The following is a 25,369-nucleotide window of genomic DNA, read 5'->3' on the forward strand; positions in this document are numbered from 1 at the left end:
TCATTTGCTGTCAGGGAGGTCTCTGGTTGCATTTAAGAATGACACTCTCCATGCTCTGTAATTTTCAGGGCGCTCGTCGAACTGCAGTAGACCCGTAGCGACGATTTCATGTCGAGCCATGAATTTGACTAAGTCTGACATATTCTGATGCTCACCTCTGTTTGCCCGTTTTGCTGTTACATGGTGGTAAGCATGGGGAGGCTGTGAGTGTGGATGGTCAGTATACTGCTGAGCATGGTACTGGTCAGCTGACAGCTGTGGATCTGCACACTGGTGAGTATGAGAATGTGGGTAATCATAATGAATGGGTTATAAGACATTTCTCTTTTAGGTGAATGCTGCCTGCTGGGGGTTAACTTAGCAGTGTTAACGCTGATGTCAGTTACTTCTCCCTTAACTTTATGCATGTGTTGATGAGAGATCCACTTTGACACTAGGAATGTTGTCCATGGACAGCCTGCTTTGCAAAGGGATTTCTGCAGGTGTAAGGTCCCTGGGCTGTAGCTCTGGTGTCAAACGCCTAGCCTGTAATTCAGCTTGTTCTTGAACATACTGTTCAACATGTTGTGAGGCATCAAAAGACTGACCTCCACGCACACTGTGGTACTTACAGCTTGACTCATTATCATTCACAAGTGCTGCTGCAAAGGCTTCAGCTTTGGCTATTACTACTGGCCTTTCAACATCTAGTACATTTAAACGTGCATCTATGCATGCCTTTTCTGCGTCTAAATGTGCTTGTGCCTTTTTCATCTCCATCTCTTTTACAGCAAACTGTATTTTAGCTTTAACTGCAGCTGTGCTACTAGAAGAGCTATGAGAGCACTTAGAGGACAAGGATACTTTAGATCTGGCAACAAAGAAATTGAGAGACGATGTTTTGCTTTCTTTCATGATGTACTGTAGACCTGTCCGTAGACTGCTGTACTGACGTTAACTTGCTCTGTGCCATGACGATGTAGCAGTGGAGCCGGTCTGGCCCGTTGTAGATCAGTCTGCCTGGTGCCTGGGAGCTGTCGTTTTACTCTACCTTTAAGTCACCATTAAAGAAGTTGAACTGAATGTCGTCGTCATCGTGGTGATTGGGGGAGGAGTTATCTGTCTGTCTGCTCATGCAGGGTGCATGAGGGTTACAGAACAGTAAAACAACAGCTCCCAGGCAGACTGATGTACAGCGGACCAGACCAGGGGTTATCTGTTCTGTAACCCTCATGCGCCCCGCATGAACCGACAGACGATGACTCCTCCCCCAATCACCACAATGACGACGACATTCAGTTCAACTTCCTTTAATGGTGTATTAGAGGTAAGGTAAAACGACAATACTCTCAAAGGCTGAAATGTAGCAGGATGTCGGCGAATACTGGAGCCATGAGGAGATGATCTACCATGCTCTCGCTTAGCCTCTACTGCGACCTACCGCGAGATTACCTTGTTCCCGCGAGACTTCACGATATGACGTCATCCGCACTGAGGTCTCTTAAAGAGACAGTACGTACTGAACTCAACTACACAAATGTCTTCTTCTCGACTGCTGACAGCACACAGCTGGTAAGTGAAATATACATTCTTATATAATTTACATTTCTACGGGCAAAAATGGAAAAAGACAGAAAATCAAATGAAATATGCAAAGTAAACAAATTAATTGACTTAAATATAAAGATAATGTATCTAAACATGAGCAATAGACAATAACCTAAATCAGTGTTTCCCAACCCAGTCCTCAAGGAACCTATATCCTGCAGATTTTCTTTGCAACCCTGAATAGGTACCTGTTTGTAGTTATTCAACCAATCAGCAACGAATTATGTTAGATGTTGCACACCTTGCATAATTAAGTGCTGTGAGGTGATTGGTTGAGTAAGTACAAGCAGGGCTACCTATGAAGGGTTACAATGAAAATCTGCAGAATAGGGGTTCCTTGAGGACTGGATTGGGAAACACTGACCTAAATAAAGTCAATGAAACTTAATCAGGGGCTACAGAAAATAGTTCTTTATAATATGACAATGTTCATTCACTTTTTGTTCATCATAAGGGCCAGTGTGTCTATGTACATATTGAACTCAACCAGAAAAGCACCAAGCCTTGGGAGGGACCTAGAGAACCTTGCTAGAGAAATGTATAGTAAGGTGTCCGGGTAGCGTGGCGTGGTCTATTCCATTGCCTACCAACACGGGGATCGCTGGTTCGAATCCCCGTGTTACCTCTGGCTTGGTTGAGCATCCCTACAGACACAATTGGCCGTGTCTGCGAGTGGGAAGCCGGACATGGGTATGTGTCCTGGTCGCTGCACCAGCGCCTCCTCTGGCCGATCGGGGTGCCTGTTCGGGGGGAGGGGGGACTGGGGGGAATAGCATGATCCTCCCATGCGCTACGTCCCCCCGGCGAAATGCCTCACTGTCAGGTGAAAAGAAGCGGCTGGCGACTTCACACATATCAGAGGAGGCATGTGGTAGTCTGCAGCCCTCCCCGGATCGGCAGAGGGGGTGGAGCAGCGACCGGGACAGCTCGGAAGAGTGGGGTAATTGGCCGGATACAATTGGGGAGAAAAAAAGAGGGGGAACCCCCCCCAAAAAATTGTATAGTAAACAGTCTTCAGAGCAGACTGAAATAAATTATGTCTACATGTATTACTCAATGTCGTGTGTTACTCAACACGGGTAAATCCTGTTAATTTCTACCTGCCCATCAGGGCAAGTATTCCCTCGCACATCCACATGCTTAATTCAACCTGTATTCCCCCCATCATCTTATCATTCCTCCATCCACTCTTTGATGGCCTTCTGCTTTGCTATCTGTGCACATCAAATGGATTGGTATGTGTTGAAAGGCTGGGGACAAAGCCAGTGTAATGACAATGCTAATGCAGGTAGAGTACGGCATATGCAGGGTGATAAAAAAAACTGTCGAAAAGCTGCTGTGGCATATTTTTTCATGTTTTAAATGAATAATTTTGGCTTTATTTTCAAGAATTTAAATTGAATGGCTTGCTCTCCCCTTTTCATACAGGGGGAGACGGGGGAAAATGACAGAGCTGATGATTTCCTATTCAAAGTTGGATTCATCGTGCATCACGGATGCTATTTTTCAGGACATACTACGCAGAACAACCAACGGTTCATATATGCTCCTCAAATGATAGAGTTGCCTTTCTTGTCTTCCCTGGCAGATAATATTTATCTCACGTTATCTATAGAAAACAGAAAAGGCAATAAATGTAATGCTGCCACGCTCATCCTGAGCAATGCTCTCTTCATGATGGTGGCAATAGCTTTCCTCTCTCAAGGTTAAATAGACAGCCTGTTCTTCTATAGCACTAATGAAATCTTACATCCAGGCTCGTGAAGCTGCACACACTGGTGAGCTAAATCCTTTTGATCATGGCCAGCAATGGAAATATACACATTTATTTTATAGCAGGGCAGAAGTCAAAGCCATAGACTTTTTTAATATATTGCCGGTTCTGTGCACTTCTGTCCAGACTGTTAATACAGGCCTTTACTGTATAATTTCGCAGAACAAAAATGAGGAAGAAAATCCCCTTGGCATTTTACCTCTTTACCTTCTCTTACCGGATGGAATGTCCACTTCTACTCTTTCCCTCCTCATATAATTAACACCCTAACCAAAGGCTAGCTTAACTGTCAACCATCACTGATGTGACAGGTTGACTAGGTCGGTCTCTCTCTCTCTCTCTCTCTCTCTCTCTCTCTCTCTCTCTCTCTCTCTCTCTCTCTCTCTCTCTCTCTCTCTCTCTCTCTCTCTCTCTCTCTCTCTCTCTCTCTCGCTCTCTTTCTCTCTCTCGCTCTCTCTCTCTCTCTGTCAACATCACGATTTCAGTTTCTCCTCTGTTCTCAGCACCTTGTTAAGTTTAATGAGTGGATGCTGGATTCCCAGTGGCCCCTGCTCTCTGACATGTTTTTCAGAAACACAAGGTTTGACAACGCTGAAAGTCTCTGCCACAGGCAGCCAAGGAATCTTCTCTCAGTATTTCACACAGCCCACTGATGTGAGGGCGAACCTGTGCATTCACTGTGGACCGCAGTGCCCAGCCTACAAAGTGAATTCTTAAAGCGGTGCTGCTGAGGGGAATGAAGACGAGGCATATACAACCGGACGCCTCTTCCTCTAAGTTGCTGTGTCCTTGCCTGAGAAGGCAACACACCACAGGCAGTCAGAAAATCAATCCTAATTCATATGATTGTGTGCCGCAATGAGAGGAAGCTATGTCTTGAGAAGGACTCCTTCATGATGTGAAATTCTTGTAGCAATTGTCGACAGACTGTTTGACCATGCCAAGCTCATGGATTTGAGGAAATTTGAAATCTTGAAGTCTGAGGATATTGGAAAATCAACAGGACAACGTGAGGACAATGTCTTGCATTGTCTACCCCAATAACAAACAACCCGCCCATGTGTGTGCAGTTGCTTGGTAAGTGCTGCCTTAGTCCAGTCCCTTCAGCAACAGGAGGAGGAGATGAGAGCAGTAGGCTTTGAGCTGCTTTTCTCTGAGGAGGACCATCCTTGTAGAGATGCAGGCCATGTTCCCTGGCGGAATTGACGGGAGGGGGGGGGGCGTCTGAGCCACATTGAGATATATACCTGTCTAAAGGTCACATGTACAGAAGAAAGGGAGGCAGAGAAAAGAAAAGCGTAGAAATGCAGCTGTTATCTTAAAATTGTAAGCTTTACAGAGCAAAGCTGACTAATGGAACAGCACCAAACAGAAACCAGAAATGCTCCTTTCCACAGGATGTGTATACTGTTTGACAAAATTAACCACCACACACATCACAGATGAGGTGTTTATATGCACTCAGTGGCCACTTTATTACATCTTCTCATAAATGGAAATACACAAACAGCAAATCATGTGGCTGTAACTCAATATATAATGCATGCAGACATGCATGCATCCCGTGGTTTTCAGGTACTAGTCTCTAGAGTTGAGAGAGAATGTGCAACAAAACAAGAAAAAAAAACATCTTATGGGCAGTGGTTCTGTGGGTGAATACACCTTGTTAATGAGGAAGGTCAGAGGAGAATGGCCAGACTCAGTCAAGCTGACAAAAAGCCAACAAATACTCAAAAAGCTACTCTTCACAACAGTGATGTTCAGAAGAACATCTCTGATGTGATGCTTATTGAAATGGATGGGCTACGGAAGCAGAAGACTACACTGGGTTCTGCTCCTGTCATGTAAGAACATGAAGATGAGGCTGCAGTGGGCAGGGGATCAACAAAACATGACAACTGGAGATTGGAAAAATGTCATCTGGCCTGATGAATCTGGATTTCTGCTGTGGCATGCAGATGGTATGGTCATAATTTGGTCTAAATGGTATGTATCCATGAATCCATCCTGCCCTGTGTCACCAGTATAGGATGCTGGTGGTAATTAGTGTAATGGTGTGAGCAATATTTTCCATTGACTACTTCCAGCAGTTTATAATGCACCATGTCACAAAGCATGCATCATCTCAAAGTGGTGCTATGAACATGACAGTGACTTGATTGTACTCCAATGGCCTGCACAGTCCCCAGATCTCAGTCCAATAGGGCACCTTTAGGATGTGGTGGAATGGGAGGTTCGCAGCATAAACATGAGGCTGTCAAACCTATATATCATATATTTATCATGAACATTTGTTGGAGAGCTGAATGTATGTGGTATTGTTAGAAGTTGATTAGATGATACAGTGATTAAAACCACGACTGCTTATACAGTGCAAGCTGTCTACCTTCGAGCAAAGCAGAATGTGGCATGTAGTAGATACAGAACTGTTTACTACTTTAATAGAATACATAATCTCTCACAGTAAGTCAAGTCAATTTTATTCGTATAGCCCAATATCACAAATTTGCCTCAAGGGGCTTTACAGCAACACAACATCCTGTCCTTAGACCCTCGCATCGGATTGCAGCAGATCGGATCGCCACAGTAGCTTAACAGCACCCTATAACTCACATTCAGTCTTAGCTTTCCGTCTAGAAAGTCTATTTACCATTTCATATGTAATAATAAAGGTGAAACCTTGGATAGTGGCTTATTTGCTTTCGTGCAACTTCTTTCCTGTTTTTGAGAGCACTGAAAACAAAAATATCTGAGGTGTGATTGAGCATGTACAATACAGAAATGCAAACATGATAGATAGCTAGATATTTTATTGTCCTCACAAGAGGATGCTTGTTTTCACCTTTTGTACAGAGCCTCACATACAAACCTATATGCTAGCCCCTTTTCTGCTCCTTCTCATTTGTAGTCCAGCCATTCATAATGAAACACATGTATAGTAACGGGCTGCAATACAGTTGGCTTAGCCTATTGCCAACAAAAAAAGTATACCTTTTAAAATAGCCAAAGTAAAGTATGCTCCAAAATCCCATCAAATTGTATATCTCAGGCGCTAATTTCACCAAGGACTGTTATTGCATCCTTCATCACAAGGCATCTGATTTAGCTGAACAGTTAGCCCTATCTCAGGTTCTGATACAGAAGCCTACTCTTTCCTATAAATGTGAACCAAATGTCACTAGTTGTCCTTTGTGTCTAAGATGTCTATAGTGTTGTATATGATGTAAAACAGAAGAAAACTTCAGTATGCAACTCTTACCGCAAAGGCTATAAAGCCTTAATTTAATAGGTTTATGGCTACAGAATTAATATCACTGTAGTATATTGGGACTTTATCAGGATGACAACAGTATGGCTGAAATTACACTTATCACAAAACTTCACATTAATCAAATAAGGTTAACAACTTGCTCATCAAATGGCATAGCCACGCTGCATTTGCCTAAGGTGGCACCTAATAACGTAGTATCCCAAATCCATGTATGTCAAATAAGTCAAGTACAAGTAATTCACATACATTGAAAAGGCACAGTTCTAAACATCCATCCATCCATCCATTATCCAAGCCACTTATGTGAATTTGGGTCGTGGGATGCTGGAGCCTATCCCAGCAGTCATTGGGCTGCAGGTGGGGAGACACCCTGGGCAGGCCGCCAGTCCATCATAGGGCCGACACATTCACACCTAGGGACAATTTAGTATGGCTGATCCACCTGACCTACATGTCCTTGGACTGTGGGAGGAAACCGGAGCACCCAGAGGAAATCCATGCAGACCAGGGGAGAACATACAAATTCCACACAGAGGATGACCTGGGATGACCCCCAAGGTTGAACAACCCTGGGATTCAAACCCAAGAGGTGATCGCACTAACCACTGTGCCTATTGTGGAGGGACTGTCTAGGACAGGTTGTCGTATTAATTAGCTGACATTCACCCTTAAGTTTACAGTCTTAAACAGGGAACCACAAATAAAATAAATATACTTGCAAGCAGAAATTTTGCTGGCTATAAATAAATAAATAAATAAATAAAAACAGCAAAAAACAAAATCTGATCCTCATCGGTGGGTGCTTTTTACACAGACCTCCATATGTGTGAAGTGCTGGCCTAAAGCTAGGACAGTCAGCAGTGATTACTACAGATACTGACTCCTACATGATAACACACATCATTTTGGAGGGTAATTTTTTAAGTGATGGTGAATGAATTCGGTCGGCGATGTTTCTCGGAGACAGTCTTCCCTTAATAACTTTTTAATTCTTCTAAATTAATGATAAGCTCATCATACGGAACTTTCAGAAGTGCATTTTACAATTTTTGGTTTTCTAAATCAAGGATTTATTAGATATTTTGAAGTGGGGGTAAGCGATCCAGGGTGGAAGTTAGCAAGAGCTAGCTAAATTTTGAAAACATTCTGCAAAAGAATCTGCCCCCTCACTTCTGACTGAATGCGAAACTGATTGAGAGCTTGTAAGGACCAACGGGGACACTGGCTAGCAAAGAACTCTCCTAATTGGCTGATAAGGAGCGAGTACAGAGAATTTTTTCTGTCTCTGTTAACAGCGGCCAGGGCCACCTGATTTTTTTTCCTCAGTGCATCTGCTTACTTGATAGCTGTTGGGATGTAGATAGAGTTTGGCTAAATATTATAAAAAGTGTTCTAAATTAAAATTGCTGATAGCCGCTTTAATCAAAACCATTTCCTCCAGAGGCTGATATTAAACAGCCCAGAAGCAATTATAAATATAAAGGGGTGGGGGTATTCCCATACCATCAACTTTTCCAGTTGTTCAATTTTGCTACAATAAATGTTTATGAAATATCGCAAATTATCTCTTCGCCAGGCACTTGTCAAATTTTGTTGAAAATGTGCAGCGGCACTTAAATGAATAAATATCATGCAATTAGTGAGAAGAAGTTTGTAAGACAAATAAGCAGCACCTGAGGTTCATTTCAGTTTAAATCAACATTAGCTGTAGGCAGTGGAGCTTGAGGAATAGAGACTAACAAGTGTGCATGAAAGTTGCTCAGCTGCTACCTTTCAGCTGTAAATTGAAAAATATAAAAGACTTATTGTCAGACAATGTGTGTCTGCTGATAAGAAGTTCTCTTCAATGCATGTGTCCCTGAATGCACACAGATATGCTATGGTCCACAGCACAAAACAAAAGCTTTTCTTTCCACTGGGAAGAATGAAATTAGCCAAGTTTCATTTAGCAGAATCTTAGCCGTGATAACCAATCAAGCCTTGAATTGAAAAAAGCACGTGTATTTTGTTGGGGGGTGGCGCAGCTTTGTGGCATCATCAGCAAACTCTGTTAGTTTCAAAGACTTGCTGTTCTAGTTTTAATTTGACTTATAACAAGCAAACTTGAGAATTTGCACACTTATAGAACAAACATGCCAATGCAAAGTTGTGAGCTAGTTATGTGAGATAGTAGATAGAGACCCCAAAACACACGGTAATATTGCCAATTACAAGCCTGCCTATCTAGATGAAATTTCCACTGCAGGATTCAAAATTGCTTTTGTGACATAGTCATGTCAAAATCACATGATCATGACGACGCCGGTGACCTTTGCCTAATATGTAAAACAACATCTTAGGGTGCTTCCAAAATTATGTTTTATTGTGTTCACTTTCATTTACGTGTCTTATACATTGAACATGTTGTTAAATAAGATGGAGAGTATGGGTTAAGTTACACTAGACCCTAACAATTGTGAAATTGTAACGTTTTTCCTCATTTTAGTGTTTTATGTCAGTGAGCAATAATGTGCAATGACCATTTTGCTTCTTTGGAAGACGGGGGAAAGATGATGGCGAAATGTTGGCTGTTATCTGTCTGCTGGTAATGTGAACACTTGAAAGGTTTCCTGCATAGCGGCTGTCATCACTTTTTGCCGTCTGACCTGTCACTCTTGGTAATGGTAGTGTCAATTTGTTTATGAAGTAGACTCTTCAGTTGTGCCTGATGTGTGTGAACCTCAGCTAAAACTGGTGCCTACAACAAGCAAAAAATTGCATTTGTGCACATTACAGTATTTGCATGTGTTTTTTGTTTTCTTGTCATGATGTGTTAACTGACATTTCACAAACATTTTCTGGTTGACTGTTTGAATTGCCGGGAACGTGCAAACTGAGCTTGTTCACAACCATAGAAACATACATAGACATTCAATATGATATATTCAGTGTACTATATAAATGACAGACAAAAAAAAAGTGAATTGACCCTCACTGGGGATAAATTGCTTATTATATCTACCTATCTATCCATCCGTCTATCCATCCATCTAGATAGACAGATATATTTATGATGTCTCTCCATCCATCTATCCATCATCCAAGCCGCTTATCCCAACTGGGGTTGTGGGATGCTGGAGCCTGTCCCAGCAGTCATTGGGCAGCAGATGGGGAGACACCCTGGACAGGCCGCCAGTCCATCACAGGGCCAACATACACATACATTCACACCAAGGGACAATTTAGTACGGCTGATTCACCTGACCTACATGTCTTTGGACTGTGGGAGGAAACCGCAGCACCCGGAGAAAACCCACGCAGACATGGGGAGAACATACAACTCCACATAGAGGACGACCCGCGATGACTCCCAAGGTTGGACTACCCCAGCGCTCGAACCCAGGACCTTCTTGCTGTGAGGCGACCGTGCTAACCACTGCACCACCGTGCCGTCCATTAATATTTAGATAATATATAATTAGTCAATTACCTTTACTTAATTTAAAGAAAGTCTGTCTTTTTTCCAACAACTTTTCATTCTTATGTATTTTATATTTTTTATGGTGTGTCTGCTCCAAAAAATCAATAAAGCTATAGCAACATCAAAGATATGGGAAAAAAAGTTAACTGAGGGCTAAGTGTAAAGGACATAACTAAATTGTGTATTGCAAACATTACACTTGTATCTGCATTACTGTTTGTGTTGTTTCATTTCATTTGGTGTTGGGCAAATGTAGACGCAGCAAAGGGCACATGAGGACTGAAGCCTGAGTAGGCATGACTCCTCAGGCATATTGTTGTATGTTGGCTGGAATTCCCTTTTCGCAAATTATTGTAACACAGGAATGGGTTCCTCCGGTGGCTTACACCCCTGCAGATAGTAATTAAACCAAAATAGTCGGGGCCAAATTGACAGCTATTCCAAATGCATTCTCCTCTAAATTGGATTAGCCTCAATCTGAGAGTGACTGGCGTGTGCAACCCACATGTTAAGGCAACATGACAGAGGCAAATTAGTGGCACTGAGAGACAGACAGGGCCTGTGGCTATTGGGGTGTTGTGTGGAAGAATGCACTTTAAAATTTAGCTGTGCCGCAGTAGAGATGCTGCTAACGCTCCACCTACACACACTTTGCATACTGAAAAAACAACAGCCTCAGACCACTTTGATGAGAGGCAGGGGAATAAGATGTTGTCTATGAAGATGTCATTTCTTAAAGTGAGTGCATTTTAAGAAGCTGTAATCTCTGCGACAGAAAACTAAAATGTGAAACCGATCATAAGTAACCCCTCGCCAAAAAGGCTCATCTGAGGAAGTGATACGTGGTGCTTGTGAGGAAGTAGACAGTCAAGGGTTTTGTGCATAACATAGCAGCAGCAATGGTATTCTGCTGCATGAAATTTGCAAGGATTCAGTTAGCCTGCTCATGGCACGCATTATGGCCATGAAATACAATGTGGAAATCCTAGTTGGAATTTTACTTGCAATCTTCATAACATAAAATGCTTGTCCTAACCGTTTTACATTTCAGCACCTTTTCCCTGCAACTGGGATATGTATAGTAACCTGACACAAATGTCTGCATGAAGCACAGATATGATCACTGACACATGACAGAGAGACACATAACTCCTTTGTATTGATACTAGTTTTAAGATATGTGCCCTGTTTCCACTCAACAATGCACATTACAATACTGCAGAATGTCTAATGTTGCCCCACTGCATCTATCCAATAACTGACTTTATTGATACAAATACTGTACAAATATAAGACAGAATTAAGCATGAGGCATAAGAAAGTGCTTGAACGCTATAAAAGTGGCATTTCTGAATTATTCAGCGCCCCAAAGGCAGTTGGGTTTCATTTTGATTTATGCCATGTAATTGATAGCTTGCAGTTCCCAGATAATCTCAGGTAACATTTAATGAACTACGGCATAGCTTTTAGAGGCAGCAGTACCCTGACTACATGATAAAGAGTGTTGTATAAGACTGCAACACTCTGCTGCAGCATCATTGTAGACTGTCAGTAGTGATCACTGTCGCTCTGTTGCCATGCTTACATGTAAGCACATTCTAATGCACAGGATGAAAGGGGTGCAGCATTGCACATCCCAGTGGCTTGCCTTCAGAAATATTCAGTGATATTCTGCCATTTTACAGCACTAAGACTGACCAACTGCACGATGCTGTAATGTATGAACTATCTTCACAGGCTGTGGGTGGCTTGAGCCACTCAGTTTGAGTATAATAAGATGAGATTTGCTCATATGATGGCTGCTTTGCTGGGGGTTTTCTTTTTCCAAATACATCTAGCATTTTGTGCCTGAGAGAACATGTTGTCCACAATCACCTATATTTTGACTGATCTGAACTAGGCAATTTGCATATCTGTAGCATCAGTATTTCAAAGGATTTCGATGCATTCTTTTTGCATTATGAACCATGAATATTGCCTGAACAAGTCAAACAGCAGAACAATTTTGACAACCCAATATTTTTGCTCCAGTACCGTCTAAACTAAGAGCGCTAATTAAAATGAGAAGCGAGTTAGGCATTCACCTCAGTGAAAACAGGAAATACTATCTGTAAAAATAGGATATTGGCTCCAATAGCAGTGACTTTTCAACCAAATGAAATTATTCCAAAGAGACAACCTAAGCTGCACAAGAGGATTTCGAGTCAGAAGACATATTCTCTGCATTGCAAAGCTCTTGTGTTTTTGTCATGCTTCCCAAATGGAGCACCATGACAAATCTCAGGATGAATGCTTGTCAACTTGGGGCCAGGTCATCCAATCTGACAGGAGTCTGGCTGCAGTGGCAGGAACTCAAATATTCAGCACATCATATTAAAATGAACGTGCTTTTGGGAAAGTGTCTCTTTCTGTTCAAGTGCCCCCACATCCAGAAGCTCTACTTGAAACTTAACAAGAGTAACTGTCACGTTCCAAATATCAGGGTGCATTATGCCTTTAAGTGACTGGCCATTAACCCAATCTCTCTCAGTGTGCCAAGGACCCTGCTTATCGGCACAAAAGAGTAGAAAGTATTCAGCTTTAAAAAAAAAACTCAATTATCACACAAAGGTAAATAAGCCGGGGTAATTCTTAAATATTGCTGATAATGTTTTAATAACTAAACTCAGTGTAGACTAAATGTAAATGTGTGAAACAGGGTGGGCCTGTAGACTGAATATCTCTCAACTTCCTAACTTTGTCATTGCTATAATTTAAAAAAAAACACCAACTAACTTAAGTGTAAATACACTGTTATACTCGCCAAACAATGTGGGTCAAAATGAAAAAGACATAGAGGGCCTTCCCTTCAGTCAACTATTGAACCAATGACTGTCCCTGGTGCTTATCCATGATTCACTAAGTGTCAGTTTTAATGCATTCACAGACATGTGATGGGTCCAAGGATAGTTTATATTTTTTTGTTGCATTACAACTTAATTGTTTATCAACAATAATTAGAGCACAAATAATACAGAACATCAGCAGCTTGAAATTTTAAGGTTGCTGGTTTATTATCTAAGGCTTTGCAGCAGTTTGGAGCAGGACTCTTTGGAAATGTCCAGTTCTAAAATGTGCAAACAATCCTTAAATGGACTGTGCACCATGTAGTTGCATGAACATGTCTGTGGGTTTTCCTTAAGTCCGCTGTAAACGGCCATAATTGTTTGTTTTTTTTCTTCATTTTTGTTACTTCACATTGCCAGTGGATTTTCTAGTCTATCTCAGTATGTCGTAGTGCAGCAATGTAATGGTTGTGTATCCTGGAGCCTCCCAGAGCAGATGGAACCACTGTCCTTTTGCTGACTTGTGAGTTGCAATTTTAAACAAAAGTAGAAAAAAATAATGAATGTGTGAGGTTCAGAGTTTAGGCCCAGTGTTGCACCTAAAACCATGTCATGCTCAGGGGTTAGGTTGATATGTAATGTATGAATGAGCTAAGTATAAACTAGCCTTAATGGAAAATCTGATAGTAGAATCTAAACACACAAAATGCTTGGTGGTGTTTTAGCGACAAAATTCAGTGCTGCGAATATTAAAATAACATTAGAGGAGCTGTGGCTGCATAGCACCACATAGCCTGAGTGATATGCGGGGCTGAGGGAAATAGCTGAAACACTATGACAATAAACTGCATATTGAAATCGAGTCAATTTTAAGCTCATATACAGAAAAGATTTGGCCAGAAGAGCTCCAAGATGCCTTTACCTTTGATATAAAAAGATGCTACAATAAGATACTTAAAGAAATCTAGTGAAGCTTTAGCCACATCAGACTGGAAAGATTCCTTTTAGTGTGCCTATGTTTGCAAATTAAACCCAATTATACCCAATTTTGGCATGTCTATATGTTTGCAAATTAAACCCAAATTGTACCCTGGTTAAATTTGATTCTGATAACTGTTCATTTTAATCCATTTATGTGCGCTGGTTTGTCTAAAAATTGTTGTAGAATGCATAAGTAAACTGTATCTACAACTGCTGTCCACTTAACCATGCACTCTGTAAATGCTGGAAAACCATGAATCGGTATTTGATTTCCAGATTTTCCCATCTGTCCGCTCTCTGCAAGATTCAGCTTAGACTTGGTGTAACACTTACTACATTGGTAGAATCAACCCAGCCGGGGGCTGTGTTTAGGCCTCTCTCTCCTCCCTCTTTCCTTGCCCTGACTTCAGCCTTGGATACAACCTTCCCATTTCTGCATCTATGTGCACAATCCATCCTTGCCTGGGGCAAGGTGCTGCAACAACACATACAGTAGCTTCAGTTCAGCTACAAGATTGAGACACCAAATCGGCTATGCTTTGTCAAGAGAATCCCATTTGGTATATCTGATCAAGTAACAATGAGGCAGAGTTCAACAAAGATAGAAATTAGCATCAACTAACAGACAGAGTTTTATCGTACTATTCTGTCAGGGGCTGCACACTAGCAGTCTATCTTAAACACAGCAAACTTTGGGCTTGATACAGAACAGTGAGGCCATGGAAGGTTCTGGAGTGATCTGTCAACAACACAATAGTCAAGAAAGAAGGAGAGAGACAGTAAAAATTAGAGTATTGGTGAGTGTTGATTTTTCCATACTATTGAGCCAACTGGAGTCATACACTTCACTGCTGAACTGTGTACTTGCACCTATTGATCTCTTCTGCCAATAACAGAGCCAATTGTCATTACGGACTTGTAGCAATCATTACATACTGACCCAGCTAAAGTGGGGAAAACCAATGGTGGGCTCTTTTCTATTCCTGTCAAAATCTATTCTTTTAAAAACTAAGCACTGATCAAAAAGTGATCTCATAACTTCTCAGCATTTATATAATTGATGCTAGCTCTACTTACCTAAAGTCTATCATTTCTTTCTTCTACTACGTTCTATTGACTAGACCAGACAGTATAGAGGAAAACAAAAATGTCTGCCACCTCAAAGAATAGAAGAAAACAATCATCAGCCACGAATTGTTAGGAGGAGCGAGGCGGACTCACAGAATTAGCTGGCTAGCTACGGTGGGCCAGTCGGGCCAATTCTCACATTGGCCCGATTCTCACCAAATGTAAAGCTGTCTACTTTGATCCATCCATCCACCCATTATCCAAACCGATTATCCTGCTGTCAGGGTTGCGGGGATGCTGGAGCCTATCCCAGCAGTCATTAGGCGGCAGGCAGAGAGGCACCCTGGACAGGCTGCCAGGCCATCAAAGGGCCCTACTTTTACCATTTCATCATTACCAGCTACTTTTATTATTCTTGTCAAAATGCTACAGTGTTTCAGTCAAATTCACTTGCTAGAACAACACCAGTCAGAAATTCTCAGATTCATGAAACACTGACAAACAAAACAAAACAACGAAGTTAAAATGTTATTCGCCAGAAATGCAGGACCGTTTACTTTTTTTTTTTGCTTACAAAAATAATGTATTGCCCAAGTAAGTCCTCATTGCTACACTTGAAAAATTATAACAATGCAAGTATTTTTCCCTTTACTTTATGAAAAATAAGAACTAGAAACTCAAACTAAAACTTTTATTATGCTGCAAAAATGCCATGTCAACACTGAGACAAAATTTTGCATATTCAAGTTACAAAATCCCTAAAACAAGCAAATAATCTGCCAATGCAGTAAGATATTTCATCCAGGTAAGATTTCTTGAAATAATATGAAATCACTTGTTCACCATAGAGATTTTCTATCTTGTCTGAAGCACACTTGTTGAATTTTAATCATGCAATTATCAGAAAGAACTACTTAATGTAGAAAACACTCTTATTTCACATCTAAAATGTTCTTTTGAAGATGAAAAAATGAAGCAAGATGAGTCAAGATATAGTCTTATATCTTATCTTATACAGTCAGATCTTGATGAGTAAATGATTCTTGAAACAAAATAAGATATTTCTGTATGATTTTAAGACTGTCGAGACTTAATAAATAAATCAATGCATAAATAATAAATCAAATTTAAGAAATAATAGAATTACTTTTCCAATGAAAACTGCAGTATACAGGTATGGGATCAAGAATGACGCAAATACCAGCCATGGTCTTAAACTAGTGTTTATATTTAGAATATATTTTGCTTTTGAATTCAAACATCACTCAATGTTCCCTCCAGCAGTGTTATTATTGGGACTCCACCCATAGCAAGTATTGCATTTTCATTTTTGAGTTTTCAGTTACCTACACAACCTACCTGGCTTATGATCAGACACATGAAAACACATTACTGAATTACCCCTAATGATGTGCTATATGGAATGTTTTTCTTGATTATTTTGCATTATACATATGGGTTGATACAGTTTCCTAGATCTAGATTTGCTTTGTAGGGTTGCCATTAATGCAAATCTACACAGCAAAATCATTCAGCTAGTTTCAGATGGATTAGGCGAGACTGGGAAGTCGCTCCCCAAGGAAGGACCATGGGCTGGGTGAAGTATGGTGCATTAATATAGGCTTCCCTGGTAAGTTGATTTCAATTAAGGCAATCCAAATATCAAAAAAGGGATGCACTCTTGAACAGATATCTTGATTGATACATTTTTCAAGTTTCAAATACAGGATACAATACAGGATATACGAACTTGACAAGAGGCTTCGTTAGGCCATTGGATAGACATACTGCTAGACTAGTTTCTTTTACATACAAAGCCTACAGACTCCCCTACAATAGGGGTGGCATCTTCCATTAAAGCTTTATTCACACAACTCAAGACAAAAAGTAAAAACATAACTGTTCATATAAAATATACAATACCCTCACTTATCATCGACATATCCTAACAGTAGATGTTAACATTTCAGCCAAATGTTAATATGCCATGCAAAAAGAAGTGACCCTAACATAGTAAAAGTTCTTGCATGACATTATGTAAACATTTTTGAAGAAGAGCAGAACGATATTCATTCTTCGTTGGGATCCCCTGAGGTCAATGTAACTGACTGAAAAATCCAAAATGTTTTTCTCGTCATTAGCTAGCTGTCTATATCACCACCAGGGCCATCCAAAAGGTGGGGAAAAGGGGGGAAACTCTCTGGGAGCCAGCTACTAGAGGGGCCCATGGAAGCCAGCAATAATCATGTTCATCCTAAATATAGCAACTATAATAGCAGCACTTGCCACTGAGCTTGAACTGGCTAAACAAATGGACATTATAATAGACTTTGCATTCTGTAAGACAAGGAAGATGGCTGTATAAGAGGCAAAGATGAAACCATAACGTAAGAAATTGCATTTCCTACTAAGAAATGTATGGTGTAAGTGTAGCAGAGAGTTCTATTATGGTGTGTGTGTGTGTGTGTGTGTGTGTGTGTGTGTGTGTGTGTGTGTGTGTATGTCTATGGAGCCCCCTTACTGAGTAAGTCTCTCTCAGTTTTCATTGTATGTGTTTAGTAGGAGAGAGAGAGAGCTTGAGCATGTGTTGATATGAGTAAAGCAGATTGGGGAGGGGTTCACTGGTCCTTTTCATGGGCCCAGCCATTTCTGTGGGCAGGCCTGATCAGCACCTCTCCTCATCCTAGTGACTGCAGTTAACATGTAAAATAAACCAATCAAGACATCTATCCAAGACTAGATACATTTACCGTCTTTTGTCAACACTGTCAATCGAGGATTTCGAATATGATGCATAATTTCAAGTGATGGCATGCATTTGATTTACTGGGTATTAGTCATGCTAACATCTGAGATGCGAATCATGTTGCTTAAGTTTGGACATGAGTCCTGTTTTGATGTATCTTTTCTTTCTTGTTTTTTGCTTCTTCTTTTTTTTTTTTGCTTAGAGGAGAGCCAAGCATTGTACCACCCCTCCCTCCCTCAACAAATACCATAACAGACTCCTTTATAAAAGACACTAAACTCACAACAGCTCCAATGGAACTGCTCAATGGTCAGTCCATATAGTAGTAGTAGTAGTAGTAGTAGTAGTAATAGTAGTATAATAGTAGTAGTCGTAATAGTGTGGTAGTACAGGGCAGCTCCAATGTTCCAAGGTGTGATTGTGTGAATGGGTCTAACAACCCCACACACAAGCATACACAAAATTACTCCCCTAGGCCATTGATGTGAATAACAATATGTTCTCAGTCAACTGTGACCACTAGTTTGCATTTTGCTGGATGAGCCCTGGAGGCATGTAGCAAAAAATACTGTTACTCCTTTCCTCCATTAGCGAGTTACACAACAATCCCAGTGCCAGCTGACACACTTCAGCAGACTGTGGCTGGCTTTTGTGAAGTGCAATTATTGGGAAGCACTGCAGAGTGGCAGCCAAATGACTTCTGCAGGCAGAGCGCACGGTGTCCCCCAGAATCTAGAACTGGCAGGGGGGGTCACCAATAGATGGGTTTTGGAAGCCTCACAGCAGCCCTCAAGCATTCCCCCTAAACAACTGTTTCTATAAACACACGTATGGACCACGCATGATGCTGTAGACTTATTCATGCAAACTGACATATTCATAAAACTACCGGCAAAATACAGTTACGAAACTCTAGTCTGAAGTGTTATGAGATTATCACAAATAAAACTGAAACGAAATGTGTAAAAAAAAAACAAATCTAATAAGCTGTTGTCCACAGAAAAAGAAAAGATATGGATCAGTTTTGATTTAAACTAGAAGCTATTATCGGGCGGTATCCTAAACCCCAGGCGTGTAAAGATGCAGCAGACTAATGGAGGGATTTGAACTGCATCAACATCTTAAGATTGTTCTGTCAGAATGGTAGTTCCTGCCGTCGTGCTTATCACTTTTGATGTCATCATTGTGAAGTCATAGGACACGGGCCCACCACTGGACCCAGCTTTAACCTTTAACCCTGTCCTTTCCATAAAGTAAAAAAAACCCTACTGTGTGCGTGTGTCTGTGCGTGAGTGCGCGAGTGAGTGCGCGCGCGCGCGCATGAAACAATTACAAGCCTAAGACAAAGGCGCATCAGAGTTTTTGCTGCCTGTGAAACGCCAACCGTTTCCATGTAGGCCACAGTGGAGAAAACGAAATGTACATAGGTTGGGCGCGTTGAATCAAAACACAGCTCGCCGTTTAGGCTGTTCGTCACTCATTAAGACAGTCGTGATGAGATTGGGGCAAAACACAACGTGAGATGGTGACATTATTTCAAAATGCGTGCACACACGATACTCACATGCGTGTGTCACGGTGAAGCTGTTGGACGATTCGAGGTTGTCCACGTTGTAATTGAGGTGGAAGGGTTTCTCTGTCACATTCTGGTTGGTGTTGTAGAGTTGGACTGCGAACCTGAAGGCGCTGTGCTCCTGCACCGTGGAGCGCATAAACAGCCCTCCTACGTGAGAGAAATCCCCATGCAGGCATTATTCACACACAGTGGAAGCTGTCCTGAGACACGCCAAGCGGGCCTGCGTGTGATGTTTAATACCGCCGCTCGGCATTCTCGGGGGGCAACACAATACACCGGCATCATTTGGACAATCAGTGGGCTGCATATGTTGCATGCTTAAGCTGGTCAGCAAAGACTGCTCTCCCAAGTGCCACGGCCACTGCAGGGGGGCCGAAACTTCTGTATGAGGAGAATTTTAGGCTAGATCACATTAACTCTGGGGTGCATTTCAACCACCCCACCCACCCACCCACCCACCACCACAACCTTACAACGTCTTAACGTGGCGAACTGAATTTGAGAATGAATTATGCAAATAACCAATCAATGCTACACGAAGCTGACACTTGTAGAAACACACTCTATTTGGATTATATGTGCCATGCAAAAAAAAACAAAAAAAAAAAAACAGGTTAGTCAGACAGACGTCCAGTCAAACTTACCAATGTTGATTTGATTTGGAAACCCCGCGAACGATTTCCCCCAAAAACACAACAAAAAAAGGACTGTCGCTCTCATGCGATGCCTCATCTTCTTCTCCGATCCACTGAGATCAACTCCTCGGACGGGCGCGGAATGGCCAAAGCATGAACAACACGCGTGTATGCGCAAAGAAATGCACACGGGGACGCGACGCGTACGCGTCAGTATCAGCCGCACCGCCGCTGGACGGAACGAAAGAAAGAAAGAAAGAAGGAGAGAAAGGAGGACGAAACAGGCATCGACTTATCTAAAAGATGGTGGTGGCGCGAGAACCGTGCTTTTCTTTTTCTTTCTTTCTTTTTTTGGGAATTAAGCTTGTCCAATCGGTCCAGCAGGGGGACGTTTATCAAACTTGATCTGACGTTGAATTAAGAGGAGCGACCTCCCGTCCTCCTCACGTCACTGCGGAGTTGTGGTGTGAGGCGACGCAGCCACAAGTCTACGTTGAAAAGCGGCATGGGCCAAAGAACAGTGCCGGTGGCCCACTTATTTATTCAATGCAGTCTTTTCAACCCATATCTATCTATCTATCTATCTATCTATCTATCTATCTATCTATCTATCTATCTATCTATCTATCTATCTATCTGTCTATCTGTCTATCTGTCTATCTGTCTGTCTGTCTGTCTGTCTATCTATCTATCTATCTATCTATCTATCTATCTATCTATCTATCTATCTATCTATCTATCTATCTATCTATCTATCTATCTATCTATCTATCTATCTATCTGTCTATCTGTCTATCTGTCTGTCTGTCTGTCTCTGCATCAGTGGAGAAAAGGCATCCCCCTTTGAAAATGATGCTCATCAGTAATTCACTGCTTCAGTTAAAACAAATGATGCTTCCACCACCACCATGCTATGCTCAAAACGTTCAATGGCAGCATCCAGTTTTCTCACAGCCACTAGATACAGTTGTCGACCACAGCTAGCCATTTTCACTTTCTCAGAATTCAGTTTTGACTTTCACAGCGGAGTTTATTTAGATATGTGCCATTACTAATAACATTGCAGAGGTAGCAGTGAATGATTACCGCCATAATCTCAGGCTGTCCCCCTGCAGGTAGAAACTGTTGAGATACAAACTAATGGACTGACCCATCACTGTTTAAAGAACTCCACCTGCTATGTGGTAGGTGGAGCTCTGTCTAATGCCACATGTTAAAGTCCTTATTTGGCTTGCTTGATTTAATCATTGAAGCTCATGTTCATTTTTCTAGGTTACATGAATAGTCGATGCAGAAGCCCCTAGCAAGGGTGGGGTGGGGTACATCCCGATAAAACACCCAGTCAAACCCTGACACTGTGAGACAGCTATGCACAAGGAAGATGAACTGCCACACCTGCAATCCTAACATGCTAAGCAGAAGGGCAGTTTCAGTGATTAGAGAGACCCTCCTCCAGCTGAGAGTCCCAGGTCTCGTCTTTGTGACGGTGATCATCCACCCTGCTGAAGTGTCTCTGAGCAAGACACAGAAGCCCTTCCATCTCCAGCAGGCTTGTTCTGCAGCAGACGGCAGACCCTGCTGTGCCCTGACCTCTCTGCGGAGTGGGTCAAGCAAAAATCTTGAGAAATGTGTTGCAAAAGATTGATGAGCATCTGGATGATGAAGAGACCAATTTTCTCCACCGTGAATTTACCACATTCTGATTTTAAACACTGTGCTTTTGAGAGCACCCAACCATGAAAGTGAGGCATGTTGCTCTATTATAAAAACGTTTCCTTTTTTTCTTTTTTTGTTTACTCTCAGTGCATTCTGGGTCAGAATCATTTTAGTCGTCAGGTACAATAAATGCACATGTATTTTCCTTGTAGCACTGGTGCAGAGACACTTGGGGCAACTAATTAACAAAACCTAGACATTGACTTTACAGGGGAACCATGTTACAGCAGAAAAATATCGATTGAAATATACTTTTTATTTTATTTTAGATGTATTTCCAATGAAGTAATCTACGACACTTATTATACTATAATGCATTATCTAAAGCCCCTGATTGCAAAGATCAGTTGTCCAGCAATATGTCATGTTTTTCATCCTAGGTCAAATGTACAAAGGAAGTAGAAGCACATAACATAGCAGTTTACCTGGTCTGGTAATGATACAACTCACAGAACGGGGGGAGCGTTGAGAGGACTGGTGTTAGCTGACCATGCCATTATATGAAATTGTTATCAAGAAACAATGCACTGCCCGGGAATCGAACCCGGATCACAAGAATGGGAATCTTGCATGATACCACTACACCAGCAGTGCTGTATGAAAGCTTCAGCTGCAACATCTCATCTTCAGTCCTTCCCTCAAAGGCCACTTGGGGCTTCTTCAAGTCTCTTGGCCCACTGCTTAGGCTAAATCACTGATGCTAAAAGACTGCATGACATTACCACCATATCATAATCTGCACAGTGAGTGCCTGTCAGTCAATTCATTTGTGTCTTTCAACATTGTGCTATTTCATTATTGATTCAGGGCCCGTCTTTTTGATACGCCCCATTTTATAGCCTTCCAGTTTCTAAGTGTTTTATCATCGGCCAGGGTTTGATAGCCGTATTAATTAGTAGCATTACTCTGTTAACTCCAGCATTGTTTATTTGTTTATGTGGACAGCTCATATATTCCAGCGGATTAATTGAGCAGTGCAATGCGAATGGTGTATTTTGTTGAAACGGGAGTGTATCTGTGTGTTTGGGGGGGCTGCAGTCATTAATGCTTCCTGCCAGAATAATAAAACCTGCACCGCAGAATAGACCAGAGGGTCGTTGTGGAGTAGCGAGTTTGCAACTCTGATCATTCCCAGCATGCGACCTGTTCAGAGCAACCACACTACAATTAACTTTCATGTTTTGAACAAAAGGGCTTCAAAATAATGCTAACAAGGAATTGTTTATTTGAAGCATTGCGCTGTCTTCTGTTCTCTGCTGTCTTTTTTTCAGGATAATGTGAACTGAAATACAAGCCTCGGTCAGGGGCACAGGCAGGAGTATTAACCTATGCATGTCTTTGATGGTGGGGGGAAACCGGAGCACCCGGAGGAAATCAACGCAGACACGGGGAGAACGTGCCAACTCCACACAGAACAGAGCTGGCCCAGGTGCATCTTACAATAAGAGAAACACTTCCAAAAGTCCATGCAGCTATCAGGTTACCAGAAAAGTATGTGATGATCAAGCATTATGACATCTGAGTGGCCAGAGGCTGATACGGCTATTGGCCCAAGTGAATGAAAAATGTTGAGGCGGTTATGCCTGAGGTTATTCCATACCATCCATGTATAGCATGATCAGTATTAAGGAAGCATGTTTGCCATCAGCATTATACTTAGTCTCTTGCCTTGTTTGTTTGTTGTAGGCTGATGATAACCTTACCACCTTGGACTGGATTGGGTTGAGGGTATGGTTAGTGCAGATGGCTGATGACGCCAAAATGAGAACGGAAAACTCTTCGGGATACTAGGCAGGCTATTGAAGCATGAAACTGTCTTATCTGAGGGTGCCTCGTGGCTCACCTGGTAGGGTGTGTACCACATAATGCTGAATCCTTACTGCAATGGCCTGGGTTCAAATCTGGCCCATATCCTTTCTTGCATGCCATCCCCTGTCTCTCTCGATTATTGCTGTCAAATAAAGGTGGAAAATGCTAAAAAAAATAAAAAAAACACACACAAACAAGCTGTCTTGTCAGGACCTGGACTTTTCTCTGCTACATTAACGTCTCTTCTGGTTTCACACAGAAAGATGACCTTCTGATTCGGGCAGTTCCTGCAAGCATTTCAGGAACTCAGTACTCTTTGCTATAGCCTTTGGTTAATCTTCGCGCTACTTTGTTGGCACTTCTTATTAATGCCAACCTTAGGCACACTCTTCATTTTTTTCCTCTGATACACAACCACTTTAACAAGACTCAATTGAGCATAAATGTCAGCAGGCCTTGCCAAGACACACACCCACCTCACCAAGGAAAAACAGCATTCAGAATTTGTTAACCATACAGTAGGTGCAATTAATAGCATGATGTTGTTCTGGCTGTAGTTCAAAGGGAGCTGTGCTAACAAACCCTGTACCGCAGCATTAGTGAGTCTCCGTTCCAAAAGTCCTAACATCCGTATCGAGATTGAAAGTTTGGATTTGAAATGGAAAGACAATTGCATTATAACGATGACAAATTAAGACAATTCTACAGTCACTGTTGGACCAATCAGTTACCCTCCATTGCAGAAATTATTCCTACAGAATGCTATGTGCAACTCGTTCAAATGCTTGAAATGAAAAATAAAAGCCATAGTTTCAGTCATTTGAAAAGATTTTCTCAACTGCTTTATCATAGAGCAATTACAAGATACCACAGCAGAAATATGCTCTATTAATACTTGTCAATACAAATCTACCAGCATGTCCAAACCCAGCTCTGTTTTATATATAGTAATGGCTCGTTATAACTACACAGCATTACACAAGTTGTAAGCCTGAGGGAGTGGAGTGTCCTAAATACAGGCAAATGCAACACTCTACACAGCACTGTGAATTGAGTGCACGCAGCTAGCCTATAGTAAGACACATCAGCCATCTAGACTATTTAAGTCAGCGGAAAAAGTTCTTTGATTTTCCCTTGGCTCCCTGGTCACTTTACTTTTGTCCGTCTACTTTTCAATTCAGCAAAAATCCTGAAAGACAGGCAACCTTCCAGAGTCAGACGTGACATCGAATATAGGCGCTCAAATTGCATACATATCGAACAAGATATACGAGCTGTAAAACCCATCCATCCATTATCCAAGTCACTTATCCCGATAGGGGTCGCGGGATGCTGGAGCCTATCCCAGCAGTCACTGGGCAGCAGGCGGGGAGACACCCTAGACAGGCCGCCAGTCCATCACAGGGCCAACACGTTCACACTTAGGGACAATTAAGTATGGCTGATTCACCTGACCTACATGTCTTTGGACTGCAGGAGGAAACCAGAGCACCCAGAGGAAACCCACGTAGACATGGGGAGAACATGTAGACTCCACTCAGAAGATGACCTGGGATGACCCCCAAGGTTGGACTACCCAGGGGCACGAACCCAGAACCTTCTTGCTGTGGGGTGATAGCACTAACCACTGTGCCACCATGTCACCCTGAGCTGTAAAATTCAATGGGAAAATGTGGCACATCACTTCGCCTGTCAGGATACAGGTTTGATCTTCGGCATAACATTTGTTATTTTCCAACACTTTGTTTATTGGTATTTGTGCTGTTACAATTAATTAACAGATAACTCAGCCTTGCGTTGATGTGCTTCTTCCCCTTCTTTCACGACTCATTAATTATTATTGCTGTAAATGGTGTTGAGATAGCCCTATCTTTCTCTGTTCCCCAACTCTCAGGCTGAAGACGTTTGTGTGTCTCAAAAT

The 25,369-nt window shown here is 41.8% G+C and overlaps 1 protein-coding gene and 1 non-coding gene across 2 annotated transcripts in view; both read right to left on the reverse strand.

Moving 5' to 3' along the window:
• LOC130117212 (glutamate receptor 3-like) overlaps nt 1-20,100 on the reverse strand; it is a 119,521-nt gene extending 99,421 nt beyond the window's left edge. Inside the window, exons 1-2 of the mRNA XM_056285386.1 lie at nt 19,933-20,100; nt 19,277-19,435 (exon numbers count right to left, since the gene is read on the reverse strand). Coding sequence (XP_056141361.1) covers nt 19,277-19,435; nt 19,933-20,020 — 247 coding nt within the window. The 5' untranslated portion in view covers nt 20,021-20,100. The remainder of the gene's footprint in view (nt 1-19,276; nt 19,436-19,932) is intronic.
• Nucleotides 20,101-22,162: 2,062 nt separating this feature from the next.
• trnag-ccc (transfer RNA glycine (anticodon CCC)) lies at nt 22,163-22,233 on the reverse strand. Its single transcript has one exon. It is a non-coding gene; the product is annotated as a tRNA-Gly (tRNA).
• Between the last annotated feature and the right edge of the window lie 3,136 nt (nt 22,234-25,369).

The sequence above is a fragment of the Lampris incognitus genome, chromosome 8 (assembly GCF_029633865.1).
Source record: "Lampris incognitus isolate fLamInc1 chromosome 8, fLamInc1.hap2, whole genome shotgun sequence".
NCBI lineage: Eukaryota > Metazoa > Chordata > Actinopteri > Lampriformes > Lampridae > Lampris > Lampris incognitus.